Raw genomic sequence first — 16455 nt, 5'->3', positions numbered from 1 at the left:
TGGTTGTTTTGAGGTTTTCATTCCTCCTGGGTCGTGTTCATTAGGCACCAAACGGACTGAAACAGGAAGGGATTAACTGAACTACCCTATCCAATAAGAAACACTTGTTTTCATTTTCCACTGCAAAACGTTTTGCGCTAATTTAATATGGCTCTGTTGTGTCCGCCTGAGTTGGAGTTGTCCATTTAAGAAACGCTCTATTTTGGGTCTCTGTTGCAAAATATTTTCTGTGACGTGCCCTAATGAACAGCACCCAGTTTTCTGGAGAGATGATAATTGTATTGCGTGTGTCAGTGGCTTCCTTATCCTCGCACTGCAGTGTGCAACTTCAATAAGGAAACATTTTAAAGATTATTTTTGGTCCCTCGATTTTTCCATGGATGTATTGGAACCAAACAAAACGGCGCGGGGACCTACCTAAAATGGTCCAATAGAAACTCTTGTTATTGCAAAACGTTTTCCGTTTGCTTACGGTGTGCACTAGTGAATACACCATTTTGACTCCCCCCCCCCCTTGGCATTACTTCAGGTGTGCAATACCCAAAGGTGCAATTGTTTTGTTTTCTTGATGGTAACATTTTGTTATTCAATTAAACAGACTTCTACCGGAACTAGTACTGCATGTATACAGAAACCAACTAAACAAGCTCGCGATGGTGACGACAGCAAACCAACTACTCTGCAGACAATATTCTGCTGTCGTGTGGATTGAGTCAACACAAAAACATCCATTAAATCAGTCCTGAACGTGGCTGGATTTTCAGAAAATCCTGTTTCTTCTTTTTTCATTTTAACATTTTGAACATCAATCAAAAAAAAAAATCTGTATGAAAAGCCAAAAACCCTGTACGTCTTATTTTTCTTTACTGTACACTGCAAATGTCTAAACCAGTCTATTATACTGTAGTATAATACAAATGTATAGAAAAGTTTAAAAGCATGTGTCCTCCCCCCCCCAAATACACATTCAAGGATATCACACTAGAACCTATAAAGCTTAAAGTCTCTTAGTATTTTTTTATCTTTATTTATTTCACCTTTATTTAACCAGGTAGGCAAGTTGAGAACAAGTTCTCATTTACAATTGCGACCTGGCCAAGATAAAGCAAAGCAGTTCGACAACACAGAGTTACACATGGAGTAAAACACAGTCAATAATACAGTAGAAAAATAAGTCTATATAAAATGTGAGCAAATGAGGTGAGATAAGGGAGGTAAAGGCAAAAAAGTCTAATGGGGTGCAAAGGAGCAAAATAAAATAAATAAATGCAGTAGGGGAAGAGGTAGTTGTTTTGGGCTAAAATATAGATGGGCTATGTACAGGTGCAGTATAAATGGACCAATATACCAAAAGCAACATATCGGAACGGCGGAGCGAAAAGTTTGCGTTTTGATGAGAAACATTAAATTAAAAAGGAGATTTTTAAATATTACTGCATTGATTACAGGTAATCAGTTGACTACGTTCTGATAGTAGCGACATACTCAATGTCCTAGATGTTCTCTCTATATCATATCAAGGTACAGTGCATTTGGAAAGTATTCAGACCCCCCTTGACTTTTTCAACATTTTGTTTTAAGTTACAGCCTTATTCTAGAATGGATTAAATAAAACACCCTCATCAATCTACACACAATATCCCATAAGGACAAAGTGAAAACAGGTCTTTTAGAATTTTTTGCAAATGTATTAAAAAATTTAAAAAAGGACTCCTTCTTTACACAAGTATTCAGACCCTTTGCTATGAGACTTGAAATTTAGCATTTTCTATAACTTGATTGGAGTCCACCTGTGGTAAATTCAATTGATTGGACATGATTTGGAAAGGCACACACCTGTCTATATAAAGTCCCACAGTTGACAGTGCATGTCAGAGAAAAAAATCAAGCCATGAGGTTGAAGGAATTGTCCGTAGAGCTCTGGGATATTGGATTGTGTCGAGGCACAGATCTGGGGAAGGGTACCAAAAAATGTCTGCAGCATTGAAGGTCCCCAAAAACACAGTGGCCTACATCAGGATGAGCCTGCAGGAAGGGTACCACATGAGGGAGGAGGATGTCTTCCCTGTAACACACAGTGTTGAAATTGCCTGCAATGACAAGCTCAGTCGGATGATGCTGTGACACACCGCCCCAGACCATGACGGACCCTCCACTTCCAAATCGATCCCGCTCCAGAGTACAGGCCTCGGTGTAACGCTCATTCCTTCGACGATGAACGCAAATCCGACCATCACCCCTGAAGAGCACTTTTTGCCAGTCCTGTCTGGTACAGCGACGGTGGGTTTGTGCCCATAGGCGATGTTGTTGCTGGTGATGTCTGGTGAGGACCTGCCTTACAACAGGCCTACATGCCCTCAGTCCAGCCTTTCTCAGCCTATTGCGGACAGTTTGAGCACTGATGGAGGGATTATGCGTTCCTGGTGTAACTCGGGCAGTTGTTGCCATCCTGTATCTGTCCCTCAGGTGTGATGTACCGATCCTGTGCAGGTGTTGTTACACGTGGTCTGCCACTGCGAGGACGACCAGCTGTCCGTCCTGTCTCCCTGTAGCACTGTCTTAGGCGTCTCACAGTATGGACATTGCAATTTATTGCCCTGGCTACATCTGCAGTCCTCATGCTTCCTTGCAGCATGCCTAAGGCACGTTCACACAGATGAGCAGGGACCCTGGGCATCTTTCTTTTGGTGTTTTTCAGAGTCCGTAGGAAGGCCTCTTTAGTGTCGTAAGTTTTCATAACTGAGACCTTAATTGCCTACCGTCTAAGCTGTTAGTGCCTTAACGACCGTTCCACAGGTGCATGTTCATTAATTGTTTATGATTCATTGAACAAGCATGGGAAACAGTGTTTAAACCCTTTACAATTTACAAGATCTGTGAAGTTAATTCGTAAAAATCCATTTATCTTTGAAAGACAGGTTCCTGACAAAGGGACGTTTATTTTTTTTGCTGTTTATATGAGTATACAAGTTTGGACAAACTTTATTCAAGGGTTTTTCTTTATTTTTACTATTTTCTACATTTGTAGAATAATAGTGAAGACATCAAAACTATGAAATAACACATGGAATCATGTAGTAACCAAAAAAGTGTTAAACAAATCAAATTATATTTAATATTTAGCCACCCTTTGCCTTGATGACAGCTCTGCACACTCTTGGTATTCTATCAACCAGCTTCACCTGGAATGCTTTTTGCTTGTGGAGGCCAGGTCATCTGATGCAGCGCTCCATCATTCTCCTTGGTAAAATAGCCCTTACGCAGCCTGGAGGTGTGTTTTGGGTCATTGTCCTGTTGAAAAACAAATGATAGTCCCACTAAGCACAAACCAGATGGGTGGGTGTATCGCTGCAGAATGCTGTGGTAGCCATGCTGGGTAAGTCTGCCTTGAATTCTAAATAAATCACTGACAGTGTCACCAGCAATGCACCATCACACCTCCTCCTCCATGCTTCATGGTGAGAACCACACATGCGGAGATCATTCGTTCACCTACTCTGCGTCTCACAAAGACAGCGGTTGGAACCAACAACAAAAGAATCTGACCAAAGAACAGATTTCCACCGGTCTGATGTCCATTGCTTGTGTTTCTTGGCCCAGGCAAGTTCCTTTTTCTTATTGGTGTCCTTTAGTAGTGGTTTCTTTGCAGCAATTTGACCGTCTCTGAACAGTTGATGTTGCTATGTGTCTGTTACTTGAACTCTGAAGCATTTATTTGGGCTGGTAACTCCAATGAACTTATCCTCTGCAGCAGAGGTAACTCTGGGTTTTCCTTTCCTGTGGCGGTCCTCATGAGAGTCAGTTTCATCATATCACTTGATGGTTTTTGCGACTGCACTTGAAGAAACTTGAAATGTTCCATATTGATGAGGGACTGCCGTTTTCTGCTTGCTTATTTGAGCTGTTCTGGCCATAATATGGACTTGGTATTTTACCAAATAGGGCTATCTTCTGTATACCACCCCTACCTTGTCACAACACAACTGACTGGCTCAAATGCATTACAAAGGAAAGAAATTCCACAAATTAACTTTTAACAAGGCACACCTGTTAATTGAAATGCATTCCAGGTGACTACCTCACGAAGCTGGTTGAGAGAATGCCAAGAGGGTGCAAAGCTGTCATCAAGACAAAGGGTGGCTACTTTGAAGAATCTAAAAAATAAAATGTATGGAGACTGTTTAGTGCCAAAAATACGGGGTTAAAGACATGTCAAATGTTTCCTGAGCTTTCTCATCTCTCACAAATACAGTAGGACAAACACTTCAGAACAAACTTCTTTTAGATGTATTTTCTTGATACTTCAAGCGGTCTTAATTCTAAATCAAATTGCAAAATGATCCTTGGTATGACCTTCTTAAAACAATTCCATATAGCTCAGTAGAACCCCCCCCCCCCCCCCCCCCCCCCAACCGTCTTAAATTTATGGATTAGGGTGGTTGGGAAACAGTGCTGTAGCGCACTAACTCACTGTACTGGGGTAGGGGAAGTCAAACTTGGCATCCAGGTAGTTGGTAGCTGAGAAGGACTGGAGCCGGAGTGGCCACTTGGAGGACCGGAAACGGAGAGGCCACTTGGACGGCTGAGGAGGCCCCTTGGAGAGCCGGGGTGGTACCTTTTGAGGGGCCAAAGCAGCTACTTGGAGGGCCAGAGGAGGAGTTGCCCCATGGAAGGCCGGACCCTTGGAGGGCCGGGGCCGAAGCGGACCCTTGGAGGACTGAAGGAGACGGAGGATCGTCCCCGCTCCTCCTCGGGCTAGATCCTCCAAGGGGCAGCTAAATTGGTATGGAATTTTCACAATTGCCTTACAATGTTTGGGAATTACATATAGTAAGAATTTATCAAAACGTGAAAATTACATCTAAGTGCTCACTTGTCAGAATTTTTTTAAAGTGTCATATTCTTCCTGGAGGTGTATATTAGTAGATTTTTAATAACATTTCATATTGCTGAAATGCAGCTAGTTCCACTTTTAAACAGCCCTAACCAGAGTAAAACGAACCCAGCAAGAAGTCTGGGTAAAGCCTGAGGATGAAGGACATTAACTAGCAGGCAGTAGGCTACTGGTGAGTTGGCTGCTAGTCAGGTACAGGTCATGTGAGCACTTATCAGGTGTTCAGCCTGGCTGCGTTCCAGTTTATTACAAACAGCTGTTAAATACAACCTACATCATTTAATTCCAGCTCAAGGAACACCAAAAGAGAGTTGAAGATTTTGTGATAAAAAAAAAAATGTATATCTAAATAATATCTCGTACACATTATTGCCTTTTTTGGTCTGCGGAAGATTGTAAAAGTCGCTCAGTGAACATGGCGATTTGATCAACCAATCGTGTTCCGTTGTGGTGTGCATACCCGATACTTCCTGTATGGCGGGACTATTTAAACCACTGCCCGCCAAAAATACCTTCATCTTTCTGACGTGTTCTGACAGGGTCTGCTGGTTTCATTAAATGTTATTCTGCCCAGGTCATCAACACAGCGTTAGATAATAGTTTATGCTGCTCACAGTTCGTGTGGACTGTCCTGTCGTTTTGGAAGAACTGTCCGCGTAAGTATCCCGCTGTTATGATCTCTGAGTGAAACAGGTTGGTTTTTAGATCATGACATGCGTAAATCCAGAAATATGAATTATCAATAAATAAAGATATGTGTTTATACATTAATACATCGTTCAAGTGAGCACAGAGTTACTATAAAGAAAGTAGTCCTTGATCGAGCAGCTTTGATCACAGCTGATCTGTCCTAAATCTCATCGCGCCATTTTCTAGGATAGAGTCGGCTGATATTCTGTTTTCTTCTGTGACGACAGAACTTCAAGGAAATTGAGCTTTTGGTATCATAAAACATATGATACGATTTTGAATCAGGTAAGACAAGTATTAATGTTGATTCATGTAAATCACAGTTTAATCAAATGTTCGTGAAATGTTTTCTCAAAATAATTTTGATCTTTAGTTCGAATCACAGTTCGACTCTTTGTTACATTTATAGTGTTCACACCAGTCCAAATGAACCGAACAGTCCGAACTAAGGGGGTAAACGCGCCAGAGTAAAGAAAACCGCAACAAACCAATTTGGTATGAACGCTCCCTAATAGTCAAGAAGGAAAGCACTTTAATGAATCATAATATATTTTATTTAACATTTATTTAACTAGGCAAGTCAGTTAAGAACAAATGTCTTATTTATAATGACGGTCTACCCCGGCCAAACCCGGACGACGCTGGGTTAATTGTGCGCCGCCCTATGGGACTCTAAATCACAGCCGGTTGTGATACAGCCTGGATTAGGGATTAGGGATACATTGCATGGAGGGTGCTATCAAAAACTCGAAATACTTAAGAGAATAAGTCACAATTAATTAGAGAAAAAAGTCTAAATAAAATTGAGTTAAAGTCGCAATAATTCGAGAACAAAGTAGAAATATTTTCAGAATACATTATTTTTTATAAAATTGAGAATAAAGTAGAAATAATATTTCGAGAATAAAGTCAAACATTTTAGAGGGAATAGGCTACAGGAGGATTTTTTTACTCAGCCATAATCACATGACCTCTGGGATCAGCATGGTACGAAATACATATGAGGAACTCATTCCATAACTGACTAGGGGAGGATTTAGGAGGAGTGGTGATACTTGACTAGGGGAGGGTTTAGGAGGAGTGGTGATACTTGACTAGGGGAGGGTTTAGGAGGAGTGGTGATACTTGACTAGGGGAGGGTTTAGGAGGAGTGGTGATACTTGACTAGGGGAGGGTTGATACTTGACTAGTTAAGGAGTAAGGTCTGAGGAGGAATGATGTTCTTGAAATTAAATGTACACTTTATTCTTGAAATATTTTGACTTTGTTCTCTAAGTTTAATTTAGTCTTGTCTCAAAATAATACAACTTTATTCTCAACATTCTGAGAATTTGAAGTGTTATTCATGCACTTTTTAAAAATTATATTTGTAAAAAAAAAATTAGGCCAACTTTGGGCACGAAAAACGGTCCTACTCTGCCTCTCAATTTTCAAACAGATATGGGGTGTGGCTTTAGTGGTTCATCCATGTGTTTTTCTGGTCATGCGCTCAGCAACCAATGTAGCTTGTTTGTTAGCTAAGCTAGCCACTGTAGCTAGCCAGTAACTCCTCCAGCACAGGAGGTTGGTGGCACCTTAATTCTGGAGGACAGGCTCGTGGTAATGGCTGGAGCGGAATTGATGGAATTGTATTCCATTCGCTCCGTTCCAGCCATTATTATGAGCCGTCCTCCCCTCACCAGCCTCCACTCTAGTATGTGTTGATTTCATTTTAAAGGATTTGTTTTTGGACAGAAGCTGTAGAGATCTGTAAGAAATGGCACTTATGTAGCTAAATATCTTATTCAGCCATTTTGTTATTTTTAAACATTAAATGACCTGGCATGATGTGGTATTGATCAATTATACAGTTTAAAGCCATTGTTTTTTGCCCAAAGTTGACCTTTAAGTACATCCTTTTTTGTTTTTCTCTTCGCTTGGCCCTAATACTCTTCTGTAGATGATTACCGTTCTCCTAGCAGCAGGATATTATGCTGGCGGCATGATTGTAGATTTATTTTCTTCAAAATAAGAGTCCCGCTGCAAAGACATGCTGAACTTTGGGAATATAAAACATTTTTGCACCTGTGCAGTACAACTGTTTTTCACAGCATTGCAACCAACTTTCGGGGGGAAAAAATAATAATTTGATGTATTTTATTTTTAATATTGTATTTTATACCAGCATTTCTTTAAAAAAAAAATGTACACAAATACTGGTATGTTGAAAGCTGTTGTGTAGGCCAGGGCGCTCCACCCCTGTTACTGGAGCGCTCCCATCCTGTAGGTTTTCGCTCCAACCTTAATCTAACGTACCTGATTCTAATAATTAGCTGGTAGATAAGCTGAATCAGGTTAGTTACAACTGGGGATGGAGTGAACGTACAGGACGGTAGCGCTCCAGGAACAGGGTTCGAGAGCCCTGGTGTATATTTAAAGAAATACACTACAACAAATGTATGTTATTGGAATTACTTCATAGAATCTGCAAAACTTTAAAACGGATCTCTATTTTGCTGGGCAACAGGTTTAATACAGAGTACTGATGACTCCTCACTCCACCCACACCATTCACTGCAATACACAGTATAATGAGGTACTTATTGGCTTTGTAGAGGGAAAAAAAACATTACTTCCAGTCTTATAAACTAGGGTGGAAAATACAGGTCTCTACTAAATAAATACGGATAGTTTTGGAGAGGGATTGTGGTACATATCCAGCAACACAGCTTTAAATGACCTAGTACTATCCATGGATCTGAAATCAATACCTTTTTACACACTCAACAAAAAAAACAACCACACAAAAGGCAAACATTAAAAAAAAAAAATCTAAATGACAATCTAATTTATTTACAAGTTAAATGTAATGAATATTAACCAGGCTATTAGGACACAGTATAATCACGCTTTTCCGAACAGCGATGGAGAAAATTATTTGCAAGTTGTAGGCCGATATGTGCTGCTTATCTATCAAAGTTAGCAATATACAGTAAAGGCCTAGGACTATTACCGAGTTAGCAGTATACAGTAAAGGCCTAGGACTATTATTTACAAGCAAGGCTGTCAGCACACAGAATAATCAAGTTTCAGAACAAATCAAATGTATTTATATAGCCCTTCTTACATCAGCTGATATCTCAAAGTGCTGTACAGAAACCCAGCCTAAAACCCCAAACAGCAAGCAATGCAGGTGTAGAAGCACGGTGGCTAGGAAAAACTCCCTAGAAAGGCCAAAACCTAGGAAGAAACCTAGAGAGGAACCAGGCTCTGAGGGAGTCCTCTTCTGTGCCGGGTGGAGATTATAACAGAACATGGCCAAAATGTTCGTAAATGACCAGCAGGGTCAAATAATAATAATCACAGTGGTTGTCGAGGGTGTAACAAGTCAGTACCTCAGCAAAGGAGAACATTATTTACAAGCTTTAGTGTTGCTTTTCTGTCAAGGTTAGAGTATACTGTAAAGGCTTATTACCTCGTTTTTTAAAACCAATAACGACAAGATTGAAATATAATACAGAGATGTGATGATTATCAAGGTCAGCAACGGTATTTTATGTGATTTAAAAAAAAATGTAGTTATTTTCTCTAACTCGTATGAAACGTACGGTGACGCTTCAGTGTGAAACGTACGGTGACGCTTCAGTGTGAAACGTACGGTGACGCTTCAGTGTGAAACGTACCGTGACGCTTCAGTGTGAAACGTACCGTGACGCTTCAATTAAACGCTGAGTGTTAAATAGCTGCCTGTCTCTTTTAACCAAGTCAGGTCTTTAACACAACAATATAACGAGCCATACCGTGTGTAACTTGTGGAACAGATAACAGCTGGAATGCGGTTTTCACCAATCAGCATTCCGGATTAGACCCACCAGTTGTATAATTACATGTAGGTTTACAGCAGCTCTGATTGGTTATGCCGCAGCGGGGCTGTGCGGGTTGAGTCAGTGAGCAGTAGAATCCTACTCTGAAGTGTTCTGCCTATAGTAGAATCTCTTTCACAGTTCGTTTTGTTTCGGTACGTTGTATTGAAAGTGACTAATGTTGTGTTGATTCGATCACAATTGCCACAGTAAAGGTAAACAGTGACAGTGTTAACTAACAGGGAAAACTAGAAAGTTGAGTGAAATGTAATCTTGTGCTTCTCTCCTTGGGCTGATATTTATTCTGTGCAGCAGACAAACACGCGCAGCTTAGAGGGAACATTGATTACTGAGTATTTTGTGTAGGTTGTTGACAAAAAAATTACAATTTAAATCCATTTCAATCCCACTGTGTAACACAATAAAAAATAATGTGAATAAATTCAAGGGATATGAATACTTTTTCAAGGCACTGTATTTGGTTAGTATCACATTTAATTTATCTCATGCTTTGTAAACAACAGGTGTAGACTAACAGTGAAATGCTTACTAACGGGTCCTTCCCAACAATGCACAGAAGAATAATAACACAATAAATACATCCATAATGAGGTACGATAACTTGTCTATATACACGGGGTACCTGTACTGAGTCGATGTGCAGGGGTACGAGGTAGATATGTGCATATAGGTAGGGATAAAGTGACAAGACAACAGGATAATAAACATTGTAGTTTTCATAATTGGTCTTAAGTTATTTATGAGATTTAAAAACAAATATTTATCGCCTTTTCTTGTTGGCACAATCATTTTAATCAATGGCCATTTTTATGTTATTATTCAGCTAATGATATTACAATGTGTTGAAATGCGGGCTTTTATTTTGAAGGTTTCCTCATTACCATATGATAGTGGCGTCATTGTTTGTGCTGGTGGCATAATATCACTGTGCTGTTGCATATGCATAAGACCATGGGGGATAGAGCGAAGAAACAACAGAAACTGGACCCATTTTTGAAGGTATTTTGAAAGGAGTTCTACCAAACCAACTTTCTACAACTTGAGTCACTGCCAGAACCTACAGAATGTGATGGTGTTTTTCTATATTACAGGAGATTACATGTCCAAGTAACGTTTCAAACAACCAACAACAAACTCCTGGCCAATCTCCAGGAGCTGTTGCCAAGGTGACACACTCTGTCATATTACTTTTATTAGTGTGACTTGCTTCAGCAGTTACACTTTAAAATATTGTACAACTTATTTCTGATTCTTCTTTAGAACGCTATTTTTCGTACACTGTGTCGTGAACATTCTTACACAGGGACACTCAAAGTCAATCTTTAAATAAATCATTGTTTATTGTCAGCGTGCTAGTACACATGTCAATCAGGAACTCTCCCAGCAGTTGTTTTATACACAGCTATACACAGACAAGTTATATTTGCATGATTTAGCATAATTAATTCATCATTATCGTTTTCTATTCATGTGACAGACCAAGACTGGTTCATAACATGTGATACCTCACAAGGTTTCTCCTCTCTAAGCTGAGACCTTGAAACTGAGATATATTTTGTTTGTTTTCCAAACAAGATCTGGCCGTACTGCCAAAATGCAGCTACTGATAAGTGAGGATTTGTAGTCAGCCACTTGCATGAACACAGAAATTGCTTACTAGAACCTCACATGAATAGAAGACAGAAATTAGTTAAAAGAAAAGCACAAACAATAAAATTCCCTTAGCACTATTTATGCTAGATACCACTACTACTACTACTAATAACACTACTTCTACTACTAACACTACTACAACCACTACTACTAATAACACTACTACTAATACTACTATTACTTCTACTACTACTACCACTACTATTACTACTAATACTACTAATACCACTACTACTAATACCACCACTACTACTACCACCACTACTAGTACTACTACTACTACCACCACCACTACTACTACCACCACTACTACTACTACCACTACTACTACTACCACTACTACAACACTACTACCACCATTGCTATTACTACTACTACCACTACTACTACAACACTACTACCACTACCATCGGAGGGATCGAGTGTAGGTTTTTTGAGAAGGGGTGCAAATCTCGCTCTCTTGAAGACGGAAGGGACGTAGCCAGCGGTCAAGGATGAGCGAGGTGAGGTAGGGGAGAAGGTCTCCGGAAATGGTCTGGAGAAGAGAGGAGGGGATAGGGTCAAGCGGGCAGGTTGTTGGACGGCCGGCCGTCGCAAGATTTCATCTGGAGAGAGAGGGGAGAAAGAGGTCAGAGCATAGGGTAAGGCAACGTGAGCAGGACCAGCGGTGTCGTTTAACTTAACAAACGAGGATCGAATGTCGTCAACCTTCTTTTCAAAATGGTTGACGAAGTCATCCACGGGGAGGGGGAGGAGGATTCAGGAGGGAGGAGAAGGTGGCAAAGAGCTTCCTAGGGTTAGAGGCAGATGCTTGGAGTTTAGAGTGGTAGAAAGTGGCTTTAGCAGCAGAAACAGGAAGAAAATGTAGAGAGGAGGGAGTGAAAAGATGCCAGGTCCGCAGGGAGGCTAGTTTTCCTCCATTTCCGCTCGGCTGCCCGGAGCCCTGTTCTGTGAGCTCGCAGTGAGTCGTCAAGCCACGGAGCAGGAGGGGATGACCGAGCCGGCCGGGAGGATAGGGGACATAGAGAGTCAAAGGATGCAGAAAGGGAGGAGAGGAGGGTTGAGGAAGCAGAATCAGGAGATTGGTTGGAGAAGGATTGAGCAGAGGGAAGAGATGATAGGATGGAAGAGGAGAGAGTAGCAGGAGAGAGAGTGCGAAGGTTGCGACGGCGCAATACCATCTGAGTTGGGGCAGAGTGAGAAGTGTTGGAGGAGAGCGAGAGGGAAAAGGATACAAGGTAGTGGTCGGAGACTTGGAGGGGAGTTGCAGTGAGATTAGTGGAAGAACAGCATCTAGTAAAGATGAGGTCAAGCGTATTGCCTGCCTTGTGAGTAGGGGGGGATGGTGAGAGGATGAGGTCAAAAGAGGAGAGGAGTGGAAAGAAGGAGGCAGAGAGGAATGAGTCAAAGGTAGTCGTGGGGAGGTTAAAGTCACCCAGAACTGTGAGGGGTGAGCCATCCTCAGGAAAGGAACTTATCAAGGCGTCAAGCTCATTGATGAACTCTCCAAGGGAACCTGGAGGGCGATAAATGATAAGGATGTTAAGCTTGAATGGGCTAGTGACTGTGACAGCATGGAATTGAAATGAGGAGATAGACAGATGGGTCAGGGGAGAAAGCGTACCACCACTACTACTAATACTTCCACTACCACCATTCACCACTTCTACAGTCACTAACGGCTACTATCCCACTAGTATTTATAATACAGTCGCTACTATACTAGCCTCCATTTTTTCAACGCTAGCCTCTAACAATTTAAACTTCAGAAATGATTCCACTATGACCCTTTCTTGTAATTGTAGTTTATGTATATGTTGTAACTCATGCATTACAGAGTTCTCATCGGAGTAAATCCTTGGGCAACCAGCAAGGAACATCTAGCCAATCTCAGGATCCTGATATCAAGGTTAGACATGCATTCATCTGCCTGTATTTGCTTAACACTAATCTGTTCTTTAATAATAGTAAATTATGAGTTCTTTTTAATATATTCTTCTATTTTACAAGCTGATGTAGCGGAGGTGAGGCAGAGTAACTCTCTGCCTGCGTCTTAAAATCGGTGTCACTCTCGGGCCAAGGGGGAATTTCCTCTTGGCCTAGTGGTTGACGTTGGTTTCCTGAGAGGGAGACTGTGGTTCTAATCCCCTGAGCCTTAACACTTACATCTCTTCTGTCACAGAAAGAAGCACATGATGTAAGCCATTCCTTCCGATACCGCTTCGGATACCAACAACGCAGAGTTACATGCTATACTCATGGAACGGTCTTGGATGCATTGCGAACAAGCCGGGAGTTAGAGAACATGACAAAGACAAAACGGGAAATTGTCATCCAAAGAGAAAAAGAGCCAAGGGCAGCTGTCAGTACACATTTCCCCTGCCATTTAATTGATAACAATGAGCTAGTGACAGTCAGCTTCATCAAAGTTCCAAACGGCTGTTCTTCAGATACCCAGACCCATTCCAAACAGAGTAACCCCCCCCAAAAAATACAACCTGACAAGTTGATGACTTTCTGTGTTGAAACTGAGGGTGGACAAAATATTAAAACGAAAGTAATGAAAAACCCAGAGCTAAGGAAGAAAGTGAAGTATGTTTGTGTGTACGGATACAAAGGGGAAAAGGTGAAGCAAGCCTTGAGGAGAGATGGGCGATTTGATAAAACCATCTTGAAAACATGCTGTGTTCTTTCTGAGCCAGAGACGGGTGTCGACACAGAGATGTCCCAGCCAGTTGATGGTCTTGATAGGAAACGTCATCAAGGTCGTGAAGGTAAAACGTATCCGTCGTGTATCTCAGCCACAGCCAGATAGTCTTGAGGATTGGGACAACACACCAACTGAAGAGCTGTCCGTCCCAGCTGGTGGAACATCGGAAGCAGCTCTCTCTCCTGAGAATCCTACCACACCAGACACAGTTAAAATACAGCTGCAGTCAAAGGAGGCAGGAAAAGATGGTAGATCTCCGGTAGTGAAGCAAACACGGCAAGCGATCCCAAACTCTAAAGAGATCCTAAATATCCTGCGTTCCCAATATGCAGGTTTGGTAGATCACATGAAAGAGAGAGAGAATTTGAAGAAGCCTTCAGACGTGCACCAATTCTTAAGAGTAGAGTTTGGAAAGAAAACACAGAGCTTCCAAGAGGTGAAGAAAGTGAAGAGACTGATAGAGCTGAGTGCTTCTGTTTGTCAGGTGAGAATTGAAGGGAATGCAAAAGGAACTGGCTTCCTTCTGTTTGACAAGTTCATCCTTACAAATGCCCATGTTGTCGAGCAAATCTATGAGCCGATAACTAACACACTGCAACAATCGGTAACAGTCACGTTTGACTTCGAAGACCTGGATGAGAGAACGCAGCAGATACCAGTGCAAAGTGAGGTTCTAGCCTATGGAAAAGTTAATTCTGGGAATCTTGACTTTGCTTTGCTGGAGCTTAGCTCAGGTCCTGACATCACCTTGCCTTCAAGCTTGCTTGACACCTTCAGCTTTCCGTCTCAAGAGGGGGGAATCTGCATCATCGGCCACCCTGAGGGCGGGGTGAAAAAGACAGACCCCTGCTTTATCATTCAATATGGAGATCGGAAACAAGCTGTAGAAAAACATGTAACAGAAAATGAGGAATTCTTTTATGTCATAAACAACAGATATTTGGAGAACTGGGACATCAAAACACATCTACTGACGGACACAGAAAAGATTACTTATGACACCTGTTTCTTCCACGGTGCCTCTGGCTCTCCGGTCTTCAACGAGTACTGCAAGCTGATAGCTATGCATACAGCAGGCTACTCCTACCAGGGTAAAAGAGGGAAAACCCAGAGTGTCATAGAGTATGCCATTCCCCTGTCAGGCATACTTGAGAAGATCATCATCCAAGCGGTGCGTAGGAAAAGAGTTGATGTACTACAGGGATTCCTGAGCCAGAGGAGTCTGAAATTAGACGTAGTGCTGGAAAGAGTCAAGACACAGTCTGATAATGCCAGCCTGGTCAAGGCATTTCAGGAGAAGCTGCCGTTCAACAGTAACACTTCAGCTACAGATCAGGGAGAGCAGAGAACCTTCCACCAGTTCCTCTTTGATAAAGGCGACGCCACAGGGGTCGACGCCACAGGGGTCGAAGCCATGGAGGTGGATGATATCTATGACAATTGAAAAAGTGCCCAGTTGTCATATTTGAGTAAAAGTATAGATACCTTAATAGAAAGTTACTCAAGTAAAAGTGAAAGTCACCCAGTAAAATACTACTTGAGTAAAAGTCTAAAAGGATTTCATTTTAAATATATTTAAGTATCAGAAGTAAAAGTGTAAATCATTTCAAAATCCTTATGTTAAGCAAAGCAGACGGTACCATTTTCTGGTTTTGAAAATGTATGGATAGCCAGGGGCAACACAGACATAATTTACAAACGATGCATTTGTGTTTAGTGAGTCCTCCAGATCAGAGGCTAGTAGGGATGACCAGGGATGTTCTCTGTTTAGTGAGTCCTCCAGATCAGAGGCAGTAGGGATGACCAGGGATGTTCTCTGTTTAGTGAGTCCTCCAGATCAGAAGCAGTAGGGATGACTAGGGATGTTTTCCTGAATTGGACCATTTTCCTGTCCTGCTAAGCATTTTGGGTGTCAAGGAAAATGTATGGAGTAAAAAGTATATCATTTTATTTAGGAATGTAGTGGAGTAAAAGTAGTCAAATATAAATAGTTAAGTAAGGTACAGGTATCCCATAAAACAACTTATGTAGTACTTTAAAGTATTTTACACAAGTACTTTACACTACTGATGATAACGAGTAATGAAAGTAGTGATGCGTATACTATTCTTAAAATCCAAGTTTTTAATCTAATCTGTATTATTTGTCTGTTTTCATATATTAATTAGTATATATTTCATTATTACATTCCTCAATACAGATCTGTTCTTAGGCAGATCATGATTACGTTTGATGCATCATCCATGTAACCTACGATTATCGAATCAATGAACCTGAGATCTTTCCATGGAAATTGTAGTTTTACATACGCTAGTCTAACATGCTTGTATTGTTTTCTGCCAGGAAGACATGTACTGTAACCATTGCTTGTTTTAATCTACAAAATAAAAGTACAAGATTTCGTAGCAGTGCAGACGTGGTTTGTCGTCTTCTCGTGTACGTCTTTTTTGTATACATTTCAATTTATTTTCCATCTCTATTCCATTTTTAAATTAAATATACCTTCCGGTAACCCGCCTCACTCAATGTGACACGGATCCGCTATTTTTTAGACCTTATAGCCAGAACCTCCATCAGGAGCTAGCCATCAGCAGCTAATTAGCTACTAGCTATTTAGTCATTGTTAGCCACTACTAGCGGCCTTT

The 16455-nt window shown here is 41.2% G+C and overlaps 1 protein-coding gene across 1 annotated transcript; it reads left to right on the top strand.

Annotated features, from left to right (window-relative positions):
• The first annotated feature begins 5405 nt into the window (after positions 1-5405).
• On the top strand, positions 5406-16223 carry LOC106569698 (serine protease FAM111A). Its single transcript, XM_014141263.3, is given in 7 exon segments — positions 5406-5550; positions 5771-5869; positions 10316-10446; positions 10539-10613; positions 12938-13009; positions 13283-13894; positions 13896-16223. Coding segments are annotated over 5 exon segments (2166 nt in total). The 5' UTR covers positions 5406-5550; positions 5771-5869; positions 10316-10398; the 3' UTR covers positions 15255-16223.
• Positions 16224-16455: the final 232 nt, after the last annotated feature.

The sequence above is a fragment of the Salmo salar genome, chromosome 14 (assembly GCF_965601325.2).
Source record: "Salmo salar chromosome 14, fSalSal1, whole genome shotgun sequence".
Classification (NCBI taxonomy): domain Eukaryota; kingdom Metazoa; phylum Chordata; class Actinopteri; order Salmoniformes; family Salmonidae; genus Salmo; species Salmo salar.
Note: the sequence above shows the minus strand (reverse complement) of the source record. Positions and strands in the feature narration are given on the sequence as shown.